This window comes from Schistocerca piceifrons, chromosome 8 (genome assembly GCF_021461385.2).
Source record: "Schistocerca piceifrons isolate TAMUIC-IGC-003096 chromosome 8, iqSchPice1.1, whole genome shotgun sequence".
NCBI classification, from domain to species: Eukaryota; Metazoa; Arthropoda; class Insecta; order Orthoptera; family Acrididae; genus Schistocerca; species Schistocerca piceifrons.
This window is the reverse complement of record NC_060145.1, coordinates 174,488,449-174,508,609: the sequence shown is the minus strand read 5'-3', so window position 1 is coordinate 174,508,609 and position 20,161 is coordinate 174,488,449. Positions and strand designations below refer to the sequence as shown.

Here is a 20,161-nt window from a genome sequence, read left to right as displayed (position 1 = left end):
CAGTGCTTTCCGCCACTTCTCTACGCTGGCCTACGGCTCGTTGTCTTGTGCCAAAATGTTGTCTTCATAGCCAGCGGTTCATGTGAGCAGAGATGAAACTCAGAGGAAGACAATTACGGGCTGTATTGTGGGTAGTCAAACATTTCCAATTGACAACGATGCAGGAGCATCTTCATTGCCCCTGCAGAATGCGGCGGAGAATGGTCTTGAAGAAGAAACAGCACGACAGTTATGTAATGTTAGCTGCATAGCTTCAGGCGAAAGTTCTCACCAGGCCCTCGTACTTGGCGGCAGACACTATTTTCTAGACATCTTTACGCACTCACTGCGAGCTCAGAAATGGGAAGAGCGACGTGATGGTCACTGGGGTTATACTAGAGACACTACCCAACACATCTGTGCAAAGCTTTATCGGATTGTCATAGTCGTTTCCATTTCGCGACCGATCGGACCTTACTTTCCGAATAGCCCTCGTACAATGTTGAAGAGACAGACATTTCTAATACCAAAAGAAATTCAAGAATTTTAGCATCAAAGGGCCGAAAACAATTGGCATGGCTACAAGTGGTGAAAGAGCACTACAACAACAGCTGTTTTAGCATTTAATGCTTCAGCAAGTATGTTCCTCAGTTTTTTACTTTTAAGTGGAAGTGAATGAACTCTCGGTTCTTGCGTGGAGGCAATGCTGCTGTGATGGCAGCAGTTAGTGATTCGGGTTGGATCGGCGAGAACCTGTTCATAGACTGGCTACACCACTTCATCTCCTACGTTAAGTCAACTGTTGCAGAACCCGTTCTACTCACGAACGCCAGCTATATTCTTTGCGCCAGAACGCAATAACATTGTTATCCTTTCTATCGCATACATCGCATCGTATGCAACCAGTGGACCTGACATTCTGGATCTCTCAAGGCTTCATACAACAGAGAGTGCGACTTGTACATGGCTTCAAATGAATTACACAGTTTTAAGTTGTCGAATTTTTCACGAAAGTCTTTCAGTCACACCAACAGTACAGAGAAAGCAGAATACGGTTTCCGAGCGGCTGGTATTTTGCAAATAGATGCAAGAAAATTTGATGAACATTTCATAGACATGGCATTAGCGACACCTGATGCACACGCAGCTATGACATAAAATGTGCAAAGACCAGTGGCATTTGATACACAGATGGGCCTTGCATCGACATTAATTGTGCAGCAGAGGTCAGTAACCCCTGTAGCTATTTTGGACAAATCAATTACACTTGACGACATTGTTGGGCCTAATGTTCCCAAACTACCACATCTGAAACGTAAAAAAAGGCAGACAACCACATTTAGCGTTAATAACCGGTTCTCATAAGAAAGATATTTTACAAAAAAATAGACACAATAAGAAGCATATGTCAGAAAGGTATGAAGAACCTTCAAGCATTTGGAGATGATAACATTAAGATGCAGGTTCAAGAAAAGGACATACTAAGCAAGAAGACAAAGGTCAGTGAACGAACGGCGATGGAGAATTGATATTATTACCTAATTTGTGAAGAAAAGTATGAAGATCCACTGAAGTTTGGATAAAATGCTGCAAATGTAATTTAGGAGCTCGCGAAAACTGCACGAATGGTGAAACTAACCAAGAGGATATATCAGTGACTTACGTCATGATTATACTAAGTTCGTCATTATCCCACACACTATCCATAATTATCCCACTGTCTGTATCTCGGACATCAGTTTTTTGTATTGAAAATTTATCAACGTTGATTATGTGAGCTTAAGTAAAGTTTCAGTACTAAATAGTGTTCGAAATTTTACCTGGTTCTGTCTTATTTCAGTGTTCCCGTAAGTGTTCGCAATCACCCCACTCTTCCCTGCATCTTATCCCACCGCTCTGCAAAACTTAAGGCCGAGATAAATAGCTACTCGGTGGAAATGAACAAAAGTGCAGGACCATGTTGTCAGAGGTGTCCCAGTGGCGCACAGAAAGCTGGACGTCACAAGCTCTGAGGACAGCGTGGCTATAGCGTTAAATGGGTCTGGGCCCGCAGCAAGGGGCAGTTCAAGGAACGGAAAAAAGGGCTTGTCATCCAGAGAACGGTTATGGTATACTGTGGTAGTGTCCTCCATTATAGCGTGACACGTAGATAACAGCTGGATGACTTCGCATCGAGAATCTAGAAGGGGGCGTGACGAGTGTTATCCAGGATTTTTATATTGTTCACAGCACTGTTTCAAATGCTTGGGGAGCGTTCTGAAACAGGCACTGCTGTCCGAAGGAGAGGAGTTAGTCGACCATGGTAGATGACTGCTACTTTGTCCAACAGCCACGAAGAGTTCAAAATAAAACAGCACGTGCAATTGCAACCACACCTAACAGGATTACAAGGCATGTAATCTCGTGCTCCACAGTGGCGCGGTGACTGCGTGGGGGTCGTGTCTTTGCCCGACGACCAGTGCGTTGTGCTATACTGACATCCGCGCTTTGGGGGGCACCGTTCGCGTTGGTGCCAAGAGGATAGGAACTAAAACAAAGAACGAGCGGAGTGGCCGCGCGGTTTGAGGCGCCATGTCATGGATTGTGAGACCCGTCCCGCCGTGGGTTCGAGTTCTCCATCGGGCATGGACGTGTGTGTTGTTCTTAGCGTAAGTTAGCTTAAGCAGTGTGTAGGCCTAGGGACCGATGACCTCAGCAGTTTGGTCCCTTAGGCATTCACACACATTTGAACATTTGAACTAGAACAAAGAGAAGCGGGTTCAAGTGGTCTTCTCGCCTCCGAGCAGATTCAAAGAAAGGAAAGAAGATTACGTTTAACGTCCCGATGACATCGAGATCATCAGAAATTGAGCACAAGCTCTGTTTATAAAATAGGGAAAGAAATCAGCCATGCACTTTCGAAGTAACCATTCCAACATTTGCCTGGAGCGATTTAGAGAAATCACGGGAAACTTACACCTGGATGGTAGGGTGCTGTTTTGAACTCTCGTCCTCCCGAATGGCAAACCAATGTGCCAACCGATGCACCTCCTCGCTCAGTGAGAGTAGAATCAGTATTAATAGTGAGTCTGGACGTACCATCACATGGCGGACGTACCCTGATATGGCGATAACAGGTAAAGTACCCAGGAGCAATGTCAAATATGATGGTTTTGGTGTTCCAGGTGTTATGGTGTGAGCAGACATAATGCTGCATAGGCGTACTCACCTCTAAATCTATGAACACAATACAGTGACCGGTCAACGTTGTTGTGTCACTGAACTCCATCCTCAAGTGCTTCTCTTCACGGGTACATTTGGGACTTTCTATATTTGTATGAATGATAACGTGCGGTCGCATCGAACAGTGCAGAGGGAAGAGCTCTTGGAACGAGAGGATATTCGGTGAATGGACTGGACTGCTCGTCCCCACGTCATTAATCCCATCGAGCACCCGTGGACGTCCACATGCACTAACGACCATTCAGCATCTATCAACCACACTAGTGGACGAATGGAACACCCTAGCAGAAGAACTACGTACCAACCTTGTGATCAGCTGAGAGCGCGTTGCAGATCGTTTGTTGCCTCTCTGATGACCACACGCCCTATTAAGATCCATGGCCTGCATTTTGTAATGTCCAGAAGATCATCATAAATCGCAGAGACTTCCATATAACGATCGTCGTTCAATAAAAGTGTCATATTTCTGTTCGTCTCATGGCGTATTTATTTCAGTTACCTTCTGTACCATACTGTAACAGATCTTTCTATGTACTGTCCAAGTTTCATCGAGCCACGTTAATGGGCTACACTACTTTCGTCCGTAAGTTCTGCACATCAGTGTTCGTATCAAGAGACAGCACCGTCAGCGAGCGCAGGAAAAACGCAGACTGCTTTTATTACGTAACGTTTTTGATATAAGTCTAAAGTTGCACTGGATACATGCACTAACTTGACATACCATCTCATTAAAACAGTAATAAATTTCAATTCGGCATGCTCGCCACACGCAAAAAATCGTAAAAAAATACCTGTAAACGAAAAATTTCGTTTTCGTCAACGGAGAAATGAAGGAATGTTTATGTTGACATTTTACCTAATAACTACACTATTATAATATGTTATGTTATCCGGGGACCTAGAAACGACGGAGAGGCTTCGTCCGCGCCACAGCCGCAGTGGTCCACAACCCCACGACGACTACCGCAGTCCACTTCACCCCTTCCGCCGCCCCACACCGAAACCAGGGCTATTGTGCGGTTCGGCTCCCGGTGGATCTCCCGGTAACGTCTCACATCAGACGAGTATAACCCACATATTTGTGTGGTAGAGTAGTAGTGGTGTACGCGTACGTGGAGTACTTGTTTGCGCAGCAGTTGCCGACATAGTGTGGCTGAGGCGGAATAAGAGGAACCAGCCCGCATTCGCAGAGGCAGATGGAAAACCGCCTAAAAACCATCCACAAACTGGCCGGCTCACCGGACCTCGACACAAATCCGCCGGGTGGATTCGTGCCGGGGACCGGCGCTCCTTCCCGCCCGGAAAGTCGTACGTTAGACCGCACGGCCAACCGCGCGGTGCTATAATAATATACTTTGCAAACAAACCGTTTCTGTATCGTTATGTGAACGCTTCTCTTCCCATCTAATATGACAGTACGCCATGGTTCGCATAAACTGAACTATCTTTGACACAACTAGATCGTCGATTTATGCCAGATGGATTCGCGTAGCCCGCCTTCCCCTCAAAAAATGAAAACAAATGGTATCAATTATTGACCAGTTTCCTGAAAAATTAAAACAAATTCCACCATGATTGTGTCAGAGCATAAAGGAAAGGAGACCAAGAAGGTTAATCACTATAAAACTAGTAAAAGTAACTCTAATAGACGATCTGTTGAATTTGTGGCCTCTTTGTGACGGACACCAATTGAAGTCAAGAATCTTTCACCAGCACGGTATATTTTACATGCCAGCACTCATATGTTTTGTTAAAAATAAAGTGTGCAGCAATCTGGTGCAAAACTACGGCTTCAGTGTTAGAATCATGTGCGAAATTGACTGTTCGTTCACAAAACACACATGTAGATTGCTGGAGACACAACCTGTCGCGATTACTGCAGGAAGCACACTGAAGTTCAACAGCCAACCGTCCCGCCATGAATAAATATACTCTGCCGCAGACTTACATTGGAGTTTAGATCTCTGGCGCAAGCGCAATGGTACTCCAGGCCCTGCAGGATTACCAACACTGCCCACAGGAAATTGCCTGTCACTGGTCCAGGTCCGTGTATGTAACTCTGGGGACTTTGTCCCGTCAGCGGTGACGGTCCTGAGCCCTGCAGCTTACGTGGTGATGTGTCGGGGGTGTTGCGGCCTGCACGACAGCAGCTATAAAACAGGGCAGGCCGGCTTGAACAGTACGTCTGCCGCGCGAAACGATGAGATTTCATCTCACTCTAGGCGGTAAATTTTGCATTTACATGATGTACTCTCTGAAGTCCACTGTAAAGAACGTAGCACGACTTTTTTGTTAGCGTGTAAAAAGTGTTTCTCTCGTTCCCTTCATATATGAAGCGGAGAAAATATCTTGCTCGCGCGTGTGTGTGCGAACTGCAGTTTACCTATCTTCAAGGAACATGTGGGTATAGTACGTAGGGAGCTGACGAAATTCATAAAATTCATGGGTTTCACCCCCGAAAGCTACTTTTTGAAATTTCCAAAAAGATTTTTGTTTGACATTAGGTCTCTATCTTCTATAATGTAGCAATTCAGACTGTCTTGAATGAGATTTTCACTCTGCAGAGGAGTGTGCGCTGATATGAAACTATATGACGGACCGGGACTCGATCTCGGGACCTTTGCAGTTTGCGGGCAAGTGCTCTACCGACGTTTTTTTCCTTTTTTTTCGATATTGTTCGTTGCGTCTGGTCTGTGCGGACATCACATTACATCCGCTCAAGTCGATCGTTGATTCCGTTACTCCGTTTTTTTTATTACAGAGGGCCAGCGGCCATCTGACCGAACACACTGAGCTACCGATCCGGCTGACTGAGCTGCCCAAGGACGATTCGCGACCCCTAGTCCGGAGTTCGATTCCCGGTCCAGACACAGCTCTCATCTTCCAGGAAGTTTCAGACTGCCATGATTTACTGTCCTTTTTTCTACAGATGGATTATCCCTGTAAGTTGAACTCGGCATGGAGTCTCTTACGTGACAGATACAGACATTAAGCTTAGAGCTTTCTCGGTAATGTTATATTTCCTATACTGTTCTAAACTTCTCTTACTTGAGCTATGTCTAATATTTCTCGTACTTCTGTTGGCTTTAATGAACCGGTCTTGGTTTAATTCAAAGGCAATTAATTGTAACTGTAGAACAGGAACGTACCCAGCGAAAGGCAGAGACGGGAGGCTTAATCGCCCCCCTTTCTAAATGGTTCAAATGACTCTAAGCACTAATGAGACTTAACATCTGAGGTCATCAGTCCCATAGACTTAGAAAGTACTTAAACCTAAATAACCTAAGGACATCACACATATCCATGCCCGAGGCAGGATTCGAACCTGCGACGATAGCAGGCGTGCGGTTCCGGACTGAAGCGCCTAGAACCGCTCGGCCACCGCGGCCGGCCTCCCTCTCTCGCCACTTGAAAAAATAGGTCCTACGCAAACCGAACTAACATCGTCTTGCGACAATGGACAGTACACTGTCATTGCCATCACAAATCAGCAAGAGGATCAGTTGGCATTGGGACTGTTGTCGGAGAGAGAAGAAATTTTCATGTTGAATGTAAATAAAATTAAGCATACCAGAAGGCAAAGGTGGTTTAGAATTAATAGATTTAACGGAAAATGCAGAACTTTACTCACGACAAATGTGTTTAGTGTGGAAGTGAGTCGTGTTGATCTAAAACCATAAGTGAACTACACAAATTACAAACTTAAAATTTTCCTATGTTTTTATTTACTAAAGTTACTTGAAACAAAAAACTACAATGCCACCAAGATGTACAGTGCTTTGGCGGATCAGGAACACATAAACATGAAGATACCGTGGGTCAATGTTCACTTGGATTAATTGCATAACTCTGTTATAGGTACATGGCATAAAGCAATAAATAATGTAATACCAAGTAAACGTAACACCGTCAAACATCTGGACTCCAAAAATGAGGATACAGCACAAAATAAATTCATCTGCCAGCAACTGACAAAAACATGGCACCGAACCAAAACTAGAACTGTGGTACTTTATCGTAGAAACGTTCATAATGTAAGAAAGAACTGCTCACTGTAGCGGATATTCCGGTGCATCCTGAACCTAAAAGAACATACAGCAACCCTCTCCTAGATCATTTTGTGCAGTATTCTCCATCTGTTCACAAAATTCTGAGGCTGATTTTATTCCTGGTGTATGAGTGACTTCTCCAAACTAACTACACTGGCAGCTTGAAAAACTGTGAGCAACAGACTTGCATTCGACAAGTCAGTCATGAGAAAAAGTGTCATGTAGCAGGCGTGTGACCGTATAGTGTCAACGTTGTTGTGTCACAAATCCCAATAGAGCAGTATCTCTAAATGTAGTTTTCAAAGCCAAGTATTGTAGGATGTATAATCCAAGAAAAATAAATGCAAAATTTTCCTGCCGCAATATTCCAATATTTATAACGCTGTAAAATGAACTAGACGCCGAAAAATTGTGAGTTGTTAGATGGAACAGCAGATTTCTATTATATGTATTTCATATTTACCTTTGTTACACTGTCAGAAATATTCTGTTTGGAAAGTGCTGAAAAACAGAAATAAAATACGTTGTAGAAAACAAAGCAATAAATCCGATTCGTAGAAGATGGCGCTAAAAGCAGAAGCAGTCAGTACTAAAAATGGTTATTCGAGATTTTCGTTACTTAGCATTTCCTGGAGGTACATCACATAGAAGATATCAACTACAGAATAATAAATTATGTATTTATTGCTTAGGGAAGAGGAATATCAGGATGAAAAGAAGGAATAGGTATACAGGAATGCCACTTTTGCCGTAGTTGGGAAGAAACTATTATAATTGCAAATTGTGTTACTTTTTTCCTAAAAGAGATGTTCAGTCGTAACCTTCCTCCTCCCCCCCCCCCCAGAACGAAGGAGTTATGTATTGTATAACATGACAGTATTTTATGAGCAATTGGATATTGCCTTTTAATTGAAGCGTGCTATTTACCTTACCCTCGACTGTACGTCCGTTGTCGTTTCGCTTCACATGGTGACGACCTGGTGCATCTAGATATTTGCGTCACCTGACTGACTTCAGTTGTGATTCATTAATCAAATGATAAAGAAAGGGACTTATTCTTCGTTTCCAGCAGTAGACAATTTCGTACTTTCCTCCCATAAGAGTAATGCAAAGGTATTTGTACCAATATGAATATATGAAAACGATATCTGTTCTATCGGACATACCATTAGTGACCCTGCAGCTCTCAAAGAGCAGGGACACTACAAATGTAATGTGTGGACATGCGTGTCTCATGCGGAGCGTGTCAGAGAAAAGTCCATCCAGTCGCACTATCATCTGTGTCCTCGGTGGATCACAGTTCCGTTTCAGCTGCGCTAGCGAGTGCACGTTGTTTACTGCTGCGCTGCACTTCCGTCTTTACATCGCTTTACTTGTTCTTCGCCGAGTCCTGTCCGTTCGTTTATCTCCATGGTCGTTGATATTCCTTGTGATCTAATTCCTCCCTCTGGTGGTGCTGCTGCTAATTGGAATTTCGGTTGTTTAACCGAAATTTCGTCGCTGGGTTAACCATGGCCACAAACCTCAGGAAGAATACTCTGATATTTTCTTTTGACAAGGAATCCCGTCCTGTTCAGCCGACGTCCTTAAAAATAGATGACTGGATTACACAGGTAATTGGTCTCAATTCTGAAACCGTCCAAACCTAGCAACTGGTTCAGGAAAAATAGTATGTTTCTGTCAAGTTATTCAGTGCTGCGACTGTTGATAAATTGTTACGAAACTGGGGCTATGAAGTAGATTTTGTGCATAGAAATGGTTATAGAAGTGAGGTTTCCGTCCATAAAGCTGACGTTGCTTACAAAACCGTTCGGGCCTTGAATCATCCGACTGAAATTGAAAGTGATAAGATTAAGGAAGCTATTTCAAACTACGGTGACGTTAGATCAATTGCAAATGAAAGATGGTCGCCTGGCAATGTTTCAGCGGGGTCCGTTGTGTATACATGGACCCACGTCCAATGAATGTTCGGTACGAAACGGTCCTACACGAGTCACTGGAGGAAAAATCAGGAAGTTTACAAGGAAATTAGTCTGCTAGCGGAACAAGAGAAAACCTCAGAAGTAGAAAAAGGGGGCAGTAACTAATAAACTAATTGACGTGTTATTCCACGTTCAGCCTTCCGAGAAAATTGTTAATAATTTAATTGAACCTTCAACCACAGGAAACTAAATTAGTTAATCAAAACAACTACAAAGTGACAGCGCAATGACGCAATCTTAGTCTGTCACCAATATAAACATAAATGAAATGACGTCAGGTCTGAAATTATCGGCACTTAAGGAAATTTTGTGTGAATCCGTGACTGATATAGCCCTGTTACAAGAAGTTCTAATGTCGGATTTAGTAATTCCCGGTTATGTCAGTTACGTAAATGTGTCTCACGAAAGCCGCGCGGGATTAGCCGAGCGGTCTCAGGCACTGCAGTCATGGATTGTGCGGCTGGTCCCGGCGGAGGTTCCAGTCCTCCCTCGGGCATGGATGTGTGTGTTTGTCCACAGGATAATTTACGTTAGATAGTGTGTAAGCTTAGGGACTGATGACCTTAACAGTTAAGTCCCATAGGATATCACATGCATTTGAACATTTTTTTTGTCCCACGAAACAAGTGTTGGAACAGCTGTTTTGGTGAGGGAACGGATTCCAGTAAGTGAGGTGGAATCCGGAAGGGAAATAGGACTAAATATCTATGATGTGACTATCATCAACTTGTATGCCCCTTCAGGAAGTTCTCCCCGAGCTGACAGGGCACGTTTCTTCAAAGATGAACTGATATACTTGCTAAGGAAAAATCCAAGACAGTTAGTACTTGGAGGTGATTTTAATTGTGTTTTAAATCGAAAAGATCAGTTACTTAATTTTAATTTCTCAAGTGAACTAAAACAACTAGTTACTGTTTTAGAATTAATAAATAGATGGGAAATAAAATCTTCTCCATTTTTGAGTTCACTTATGTCACGGCAACATATCGTTGCAGTATTGATAGATTATATATTTCTAAAAATCTTGAAACTTCCGTAACAAAATTAGAAACCATTCCTACGTACTTTTCAGACCATTCAAGTGTCTTAGCTTGCGTAAATCTCAAGTCAGTTCGCCGACTCAAGAATCAGTCGAATGCTATTTGCTCCTGTGCCTTTCTGGTTCTACCAGTCTTCTCTTCCACTATATCCCATTTTGTTTTTATTTTGTTCCCTGACATTGCAATCTTCTTCTCGTAGTGCATTTGTTTAGATGTCTGAATTACCTTTTTTAATATTTTACAGTATCCTTGTATTTAGCTAAATCATCAGCACTGGAGCTATTCTTGGTCGACAGATACATTTTCCTTTTTGTCTTACAGGAAATCTGTATTCCTTATGTAATCCATGGTTTTATTATAGACTTCTGTTTAATTTGAGTAGCTTTTAGAGGAAAACAGTTTTCAAACATGGTACTGACATTGTTCATGAATGTGTTATATTTTTCATTCATGTCATGAGCACTAGAAAAATCTTTCCAGTTCATATTTTTGAGCAGTTTTTAAAACACTCAATTTTTGGTTGATTGACTACTCTCCTGTACTCAGATTTAGCAGTCTCGATAATCTGCTTAGAATTTACATCTAAAACAAGGAGCTGCAGGTCATGATCTGATAGTCCATTTATTACAGGTTTTATGATATGATTTTGCTCCTTTGATTTGTCTATAAAAATGTTATCAATGGCTGTCCTCAAGGATTTGGTGATCCTAGTTGGAAAGTTTACAGTGTGAGTTAGATTGAAAGACAACATTACTAACTGCAGTAAATGTTTACTGGAAGATTGCATTAGAAAATCTGTATTAAAGTCACCAGCAATCAAAATTTCTTTGTTTCTTCCTGTTAAATAACCCAAAAGATCTTCTAGATTATTTTTGAATAGATTATAATTTCCTGCAGGTGCTCGGTAAGTAGTTACTATTATATAGGATCTGTTATGGAACTCTACTTCTGTTGCACATGCTTCCAGATGCTGCTGTAAACAGAATTTATTAATGTCAATGTTCTTGAATTTAAGATAGTTTTTAATAAATGTGGCAACTCCTCCATCCATATCTACTTTGCAGAAGTAGGAAGCTAGCTTAAATCCTGAAATGTCTAACATATCTATACCAGTGGTCCCTTGATGTTCAGAGAGGCAGATTATGTCAATTTGGTTAGATCAATTCATTTCATCCATACAAATGAGTAGTTCATCAACTTTATTTTTGAGTCCCGGAATGTTCTGGTGTAATAAAGATAACTGATACTGCATACTAATGGGATTATAACTGCTTTGGTGAAGATGAACTGGCAGTTTCTGATTACTTTCTGTTAAACATAGTTTAAATGGAGGCTGCATGCTAAAATCTGACTCCTGTTCACCTGTTTTCTCACACTGAGTATGACTGCCAATCTCTCTTAAAACTCGTTTTCTTTCCCCCTTGCCTATTATAAAAAAGGCATCCTTCTGACGCCTGTGACCACTGGTATTTTACCACTTGTTACAGTGTCCCCCTTAAGTTTTCTGCAATCAGCCCAGACAGTCTTTCCTTCCCTTTGATATTGAGGTGAAGGCCATGCCTAGTGTAGTCCCACTATCGATAACATCCACAGGAATCAAGTTCACCCTCCCGACGGAAGAGTTCAAATGAGGCCGATCATGGCGTCTCAACACAGACTCAAATCCCACACTCGTATGCTTCGTTGCTGATGCTATCTTCACCAGGTCACTCTCTATGGAATATTCAGAGTCTCTGTCAGTGGTATTTCCTGGACCACCCACTATAACCACGGCATCCTCCTTTGTGAAATCCTTGCACAAAGAACCTACATCCTATGTTACCTGACCCAGTTCTGCACTAGGCTTGAAAAAGTTTGTAACCTGGTACTCTGGACCTAGATGTTCCTGCAGTAGTTGGCCAACACCTCTACCGCGGGAACTACCTAACGACAGAACTTTCTTTCTCTTTACAAATTTCCCTACATTTTTCAAGTCCTTGAGAGCTTGTTGTGCCCTTTCTACAGCTTCAGCTACATAAGGCTCATCCGATTCTGACTGAGGCAACAGGTCAAATCTATTTTCAAGATTTATCACAATGCTGTCTGATGCTCTCCTTCGCCTGTTCCCCCTATTACCTGTTGCCACTTCCCACCTCTGTTCACCCTTCTCCCTCTTTAACCTGTCCAGATCCTCCCTTGCCTTGTCTAAGTCAGCTTGAAGAGCTGCAATTTTCCCTTCCTCTTCCAGTATTTTCCTATCTCTACTGCAGATCCTACAATACAACTGGTGAGCCTCATCTATGTCCCCATTTCCCACGCCACTACATTCACCCCAATGAAAGAAACTACAGCACCCATCACACCACACCCCGGAACTAACGATCCTACGGAATGTCACACACTTCTCACTCATGGTAAAAACAGAAATCGTATAAACTGATTTAAGTACTGACTAAAACGTAAAGAAAGGATCCTAGAAATTATTCTGGCAGATATAAATAAATTGAAAGAGCACTGAATAAAAAAACTGGTGATTACATATAAGTTTTAGTCACTGTTTACTTACGATACGAGCGAGTGAAATTAAATCTAATATCCATGCTATAGGCGCGAGAAGGAAAATAAACTTCTTACCCCGTTTAATCTTCTTTAACACTTCACTAACACTTCCACTAATTTAACAACACTTATATTATATTTATACCAACTGGAAACGTTTAATTCAATGCTTACTTACGATTCGTACGTGTGAAATTGGGCCTAGGATTCGTGCTACAGGCGCGAGAAGAAAAAGAACCCAGCAGGATATCATGGACGAGATTTATCGCAATAATTTCTAGCTATATTCTGTAAATCAAAGTAATGATACATCCTTAGAAGAATTCCTTGATATCCTAGTCCCACAGCTGACATAAGATGACAACGAAAATTTTCTCGAGGTAATCAGTGAAGAGAACGTGTATACGACTCTGTGAGCCTCACTACCAAAAAATTCCCAGGACAGGATGGTCTGCCAGCAGAGTTATACATCCGTTACTGACTAATACTGGGTGCGAAAATCACAGACACTGTAAATGAGGTTATTCAGGGTAAAATGATTCCGGCTGAGTTTAAGGAGAGAAAAGATGTTCTTGTGCCAAAAAATAATGGAAACAAAGATTTAAATAATTTTCGTCCAATTTCACTGCTGAATTCTGATTATAAATTAATAGCTGGAATAGTAAATAAGAGAATTTCATACCTTACAGTTAAAATTATTAGTAAACTTTAGAACTGTGCGCAAGGCAGAATCATTCTTCAATTTTGAAGAATTCAGGGATATCACTGCAATAACTTCTGTAACAAACATAAAGTGTTCTTTACTTTTTAATTTTTTATAAATCCTTCGATGTAGTAAATCATGAAAATCTTCTACGGCGTTGAAAAAATAGGTTTCAAAGATAGGGGCATACAGTTAATAAAGAACGTAGAAACATGACTAAATGCAAAAACAGCTGTGAACTGTCAACAATCCAGGCCGATACAAATAAAACGAGGTGTTCTCTAGGAAGTCCTCTATTCATGTCGCTCTTCGCCATTTGACTGAAACCTTTCCTCCGACATGTCAATGCTAGATTAAAAGTCTTAACATTACCAGGAAATAAAACAGTTATAAGAACCTATGCTGACGATATAGGGGTCATTATAAGGAATAATGAAGAGGTAAAGACGCTAGCAACAGTGATTGATACGTACTGTAGAGCATTTGGAGCCAATGCAAACGACACAAAAGTAAGATGTTAAATCTCAGAGGTTTGGATAATATCAACGTCGAGTGGGCAAAATTAGTCCGACGACATAAAATACTTGGCATCGCCCTGACTGCATGCCCAGTGAAAATGACAGCTTCAAATTGAAAAGTTGCAGCATATTAAGTGCAAGGAGCCATTATAGAGAATTTTACTCGATATACGAACCAAGTTCAAAGAACAAAGTATATCAACTCATGCATCCTTGCTAAAGCTTATTATACTGCCCAGCTGTTTCCAATACCGAGAATGATAGCGAGGCGAATAATGTCCAAAATCACAAATTTTTTGTGGAAAGGTAAAGTGTTTACAGTACCTGCTAAAGTAGCCACTATAGATCCTAAAAATGGTGGACTACGATTAACCGATATTTCGGATAAAGCCTCTGCACTTTTTATGAAAAGGCAAGTTAATTTAATAAGAGACTCGCGAGAAAGCATAACAAGCCAAATTTTCGAGATCATTAAACCTCGAAGCCTGCATCCCCCGATTGAGGTGCATAACAGCAACAGTCGTTTACAAAAACTGTTCAAATGGCTCTGAGCACTATGGGACTTAACATCTGAGGTCATGAGTCCCCTAGAACTTAGAACTACTTAAACCTAACTAACCTAAGGACATCACACACATCCATGCCCGAGGTAGGATTCGAACCTGCGACCGTAGCGGTCGTGCGGTTCCATACTGAAGCGCCTTTAACCGCGTGGCCACACTGGCCGGCCAGTCGTTTACAGATGTGAGAGTTTTCTGTGTTGAGTTTAGTTATGTATGTGATGAAATCAGACAGTCACGACACTTAACATCAAGAGCCAAACGCGGGAACGAAAGAAAATCGAAGGACGGAGCAAAATAGAACGACAGTTTCCAAGCATTCATTGGACTGAGATTTGGAAAAACATTAGTTCTAGTGTTCACATCTAATATAAAACGCCATGGTACAAGACAGTTAACATCATAGTTAGCATCAATGAAAGACTGTATGCAATCGGACTCAGTAAAACAAATTTATGACAACAATTCGTTCATACACTTGCAGCGGTCACAAAAATAGTTGGAAGTTGATCCGAGAGCAAATAGCTCTGATTAGAAGGACGTACCCTGAGAGTATATCGCTGTCATTGATACACAGTCCTGAAGCACGTGATTTCCCAGAGACAAAAAATAACGCTGTGTACTGGTCGCTGGGAAAGTTTGTTAATTACGTCATTAACAAACTAGGCTCCGACAGCATCATAAAGTTCAAGGTACACATGCTGTGTGAATACCACAAAATTAGAAGGTATTCGAATCACAAGAAAAAGTTCAGTAATATGTTAAAAATTGTATTTCAAAGAATGGGCGTTGGTTAATATGAAAAAAGAAGACTGTGTTGTCAGTGATGTATTGTAGTTACCTTAAGGATATTATTTAAATGTTTACTGTAAATTTTTGGTGTGCGCTTTTCCTACTTCAGAAAGTAGTTTTTGAAATTTTATAAGCTAATGTACAGCAATTATGTGACAGTCACATTGTGTGTCTAATAGTGTCAAAACACAAAATATTACAGCTGCATTATTGGTTTACAGTATCAATATGAAAATCGACAGTTTTTATGGAAATGTCTTTATCGAGTGGTTAAAACTGTAAGATTATATCTGATATAATGAAATATTCAATGGCTGGTAAATTACCCTGTTCATTTTTGCACTGTGATGTGTAAGTCAGTTTTCCAGTGAATGATCTATTATGTAGGTCTGATCACATCAGTTAATTAACTTTCCATTAATGTCCAGAAAGTGTACTTGGAAGGCTAATCAACTTTATACCGTCTCTTTTCCGCCATTCTGAAGTATTTAAGTGATTGTCTAATATGATTATTAAATTGCTTTTATGTGCAATGGGCATAAATCTTCCATATTCTGTATAAGTTTTGATGACTTCCATACAACTGTGTGAAATACTCATAGCTAGTCTGACTGAGCTGAGAAGGTTAAAGATCAGTTTCTCCCCTCAGAGAGACCATTTCCTTGTGTACATTAATATATTAAAAATTATCCTAAAAAACTTGCTTATATCCTTCATAAAGTGTTATTTATACTTCTGTAGAGATTGGAGCACATGTAATTCAAAATGCAATTTTTTATTTATTCATGTTTTAAGAAGTCTGAATGTCATTAAAAACTTTCCTTGATGTTCAAATTAATTTTTTCTAGTAATTTAGTCAGTAACACAATCTTCTGTTGTATTTCTTTAACATCAGCATAATTGCAATGATCAAACTGATATTGTTTAAATCATTTCATATTTAACATGTGTGCATGGTTAGTACATGTACTTAGTATGTATTTGGAATGTGTAACATTGTTCCTTAAATAAATGTTACAAAAAAGTCGGATAGAGGGTCTGCCATGTAAGCGGGAGATCCCAGGTTCGAGTTCCGGTCGGGGCACACATTTTCAACTGTCCCCATTGTTCTTTATCAACGCCTGTAAGCAGCTAATGGTCTGGATTTCACTGTAATTTCATTATTTGTACCAAGCTGTCATTTTGTTAAGACTTCTATAGATATTATAACAATAGTTACCGATTAACACTGTCGCATAAAAACGACGGAAATTTCAACTAAAACTTCCCACGGAAAAAATATTCACTCCCTTTGTGTTTTATATTACGTATAAATAGTAGCGTGTAAACGTTGAACGCGAGTCATGTATTTATTAATTTGTACTTACAAATAATCATCGCTTTATAATTCATTGGACAGTGGACAAATGTCGGGCTACGAAATCATAGTTCAGGTTTCGAAACCAGCTTTTCTTTTGTCACTTACCGCTACTTTCAGCTTTGTGGTACACACTACTAGCATAAATTTTCTAGGGGTGGAGGGAGGGTTCAACATCATTCGAATGAAGATTTTTATTAATACTTGCCAGAAAAATTAATTTATTAATTAGGCTAACAGAACCTCGACATATTAAGGCCAAACTGTTAAAGTAAGTAAAATTACTTGGTGGTGGTAAGTTCCTTTTGGACCAAACTGCTGAGGTCATCGGTCCCTAGGGTTGCACACTATTTAATCTAACTTAAATTAATTTACGCTAAGGAGAACACACACACCCATACCTGAGGGAGGACTCGAACCTCCGACGGGGGGAGCCGTGAGAACCATGACAAGGCGCCCTAGACCACGCAGCTACACCGTCTGGGAAATAAATTTACTTAAGAACAATTACTTGCAACTGATCAACAATGTCGTCAAATATTTCAATGGGATCAAATAATAGAAGGTTGTATTGCCGCGGTGGCCGTGCGGTTCTGGCGCTGCAGTCCGGAACCGCGGGACTGATACGGTCGCAGGTTCGAATCCTGCCTCGGGCATGGGTGTGTGTGATGTCCTTAGGTTAGTTAGGTTTAAGTAGTTCTAAGTTCTAGGGGACTTATGACCTAAGATGTTGAGTCCCATAGTGCTCAGAGCCATTTTTTTTTTGTAGTGGTAATTCGAATTGTTGGTCTCAGCTCTCCAATAGTCACTTACGGGAATATGAAGTTTGAAGATTTAAATTTACAACAAATGCTGTTCTCTTTTCAAAAATATACACATCTTGTGTGCCACTGCTCACTATTGTCAAAATATTTATTGCAAATCTTAATAAGATAAGCAAGATAATATTTTACCAATTCAAGTTACGAAACAGTCTCTTCAAAGGTTCTGAGAAAACTGTCTTCATATAGGTAGACCACAAACATCTTTAGCATATGTTTGAGTGAAATATAACAAATAATTGCGGTTTACCTTTAAAGGAGATCATTAAAAGGGAAAAAAATAGTTAAAGCTGCTTTAGATAAAACTACCACACGCCGGGCAATGTGGCCGCGACGAACGGACCAGAAATTACTTATGGCAGGCACGATACGCTGCTCACCACAATCCTCCTTTCCTAAGCAACCAGTGGGAACACGCCCCAAGGCACAAACATACTGTAGTCATGGCTTGATGAACAAGGAAGCAATTTCGAAATAAAACGAGTAAAACTTACGTCATCAGATTACAAGCTGGCAGCGTAGACAAACATTTATGAAAAACTGCTAAAAGATGGTATGGTAACTGGCATAGGCAACTATTTAACCATTTACACTTACCCCTCATAGTATAGAAGTTCAACGACGAACCGAGATTCAGTTTCAAATCACGCAACGAGGAGGAAGCGGTAAATATTTTACCGTCGCGCGGGACGGAAAACATAGGTGGAAGGAAGACGCGAACGGTTGGTTGATGAACGTCACCTATGCAAACACAAGCTTTACATGGAAGTATAACCCACGAACATAGAAGCAACAAGATCTGTCCCGGTGAGGCGCAAAAGCTTGCGGGCTCCAAATAACTAAAGAAAGAGACTTGGCCATTTAGTACACAACCCACTAGGCAAGAAATATGTTTCGGACGTCGCAGTTAATGACACTGAACATACAAGAAATTTACAAAACCCCAGTAATTTAAAACACAATCAAATTGTATTTCCATGACAATTAACAAATGAAAGCTATTATGTTCTGTTACGAGCGACACGCTCCTCGAATAGCTCTGCCAGACACAGGACAGATACAACAACAACTGAACCGAGTCCAAAATAGAAACAGCAGGACACAAACCCTCACAGGAAGTGAGCCAGTCACAGTTATCATCTTCACGGCGGGTAGAAAGGCCAGTTCTTACGAAAGCTGCTTGGTCTCGGCACCGAAGCAACGAACTAAAAATAAATCACTGTGGGATAACAAACAGTGGAAAAACTTGAAGCTGCCTGGACACGTGTGGATGACGACGCTCCACCGCTCCCCCCCAGACCTTGTCTGCCAAAGGAATAATGAAATCACAATGAAAGTCACACCTTTAGCTGCTTACAGGCGTTGATAAATATCAAAAGGACAGTTGACAATGTGTGCCCCGACCGGTACTCGAACCCGGGATCTCCTGCTTACATGGCAGACACTCCATCCGTCTGAGCCAGCGGCGACACAGAGCACAGTGCGACTGCAGGGACTTATCCCTGCCACGATCTGCGTGAGACCCACGTTCCCAACTTACTGTCCACACACTACATTTGTTGTACCCCTGCCCAATATACTGCCTACTTCTGCAGTTTTACTTCTCACCTTCCACTCCGCAAATGTGATTTCTAATTCAGGATAATCCTACTGTTTAATAGACCTCCAACGACGCAGGCTTCGATTTATGTGCTAGTTTCGTAGTCTTACTGCCCATACGGTGTCTTTTCATCAAGCTTGCTGGGATATTATTACAAGGACCGCAAACACGTTTTGTTTTGAACTAATTGTGACCGACTAGTTGATCACAAATATTTTTCATTAAACTAAAATTATTTGATTCCTCGTTTCTCAGGCCCATAGTAAGACCCTGAGTTCCCTTCAAGTCGAATAAAGGCTAGTAGTAAGGACATCCCCTTGCGTATACAGCGGACGTCAGAATAACAAAATACAAACGTAAAATATGTATTTTTCACAATGTTTAATATGATATCACTTCATGTTCATTCCAGGCACCCTGCCTAAAGTTGTCCTCAAGGATATGTATCACATTTAAAACATTAATCCAACTTCAAAATCAATAAAGCAGTTGTCAGTTATTTGGCTAATAGTAAGGACATCCCCTTGCGTATCAGAGAACGTCAGAATAACTAAATACAAACGTAAAATATGTATTTTTCGAATGTTTAATATGATACCACTTCATGTTCGTTCCAGGCACCCTGAGTAAAGTTGTCGTCAAGGATATGTCTCACATTTAAAACATTAATCCCACTTCAAAATTAATAAAACAGTTGTCGTCAGTTATTTGACATCCTTTAGTTTCAAAGCTACACAGTCTTGGAGAACAACACTGAAAAAGACAGTATGAATGGAAAAGTAGATGCAGAAACAGAACAAATATCGTCAGTGAAGGTCATATCTGAACAGCAAATATATGTAAAAGTTCGTTCCTGAAAACGTGTGTGTGTGTGTGTACAACCGAACGAAGAATGACAATCAACAGAAGATCAGATGTACATGTGAGTAGCAGTTTGTCTGAGAAATTACACTTACTGAAAGGAAGATGTGTGTATTATGAAACAACAGAATATTTAAAA

The 20,161-nt window shown here is 40.9% G+C and overlaps 1 protein-coding gene across 1 annotated transcript in view; it reads left to right on the top strand.

Annotated features, from left to right (window-relative positions):
- Positions 1-1,397: 1,397 nt before the first annotated feature.
- Positions 1,398-20,161, top strand: part of LOC124712163 (neuropeptide Y receptor type 1-like) — a 199,394-nt gene continuing 180,630 nt past the window's right edge. The window contains exons 1-2 of the mRNA XM_047242459.1: positions 1,398-1,478; positions 5,176-5,380. Of these exons, the coding sequence (XP_047098415.1) occupies positions 1,398-1,478; positions 5,176-5,380 (286 nt within the window). The remainder of the gene's footprint in view (positions 1,479-5,175; positions 5,381-20,161) is intronic.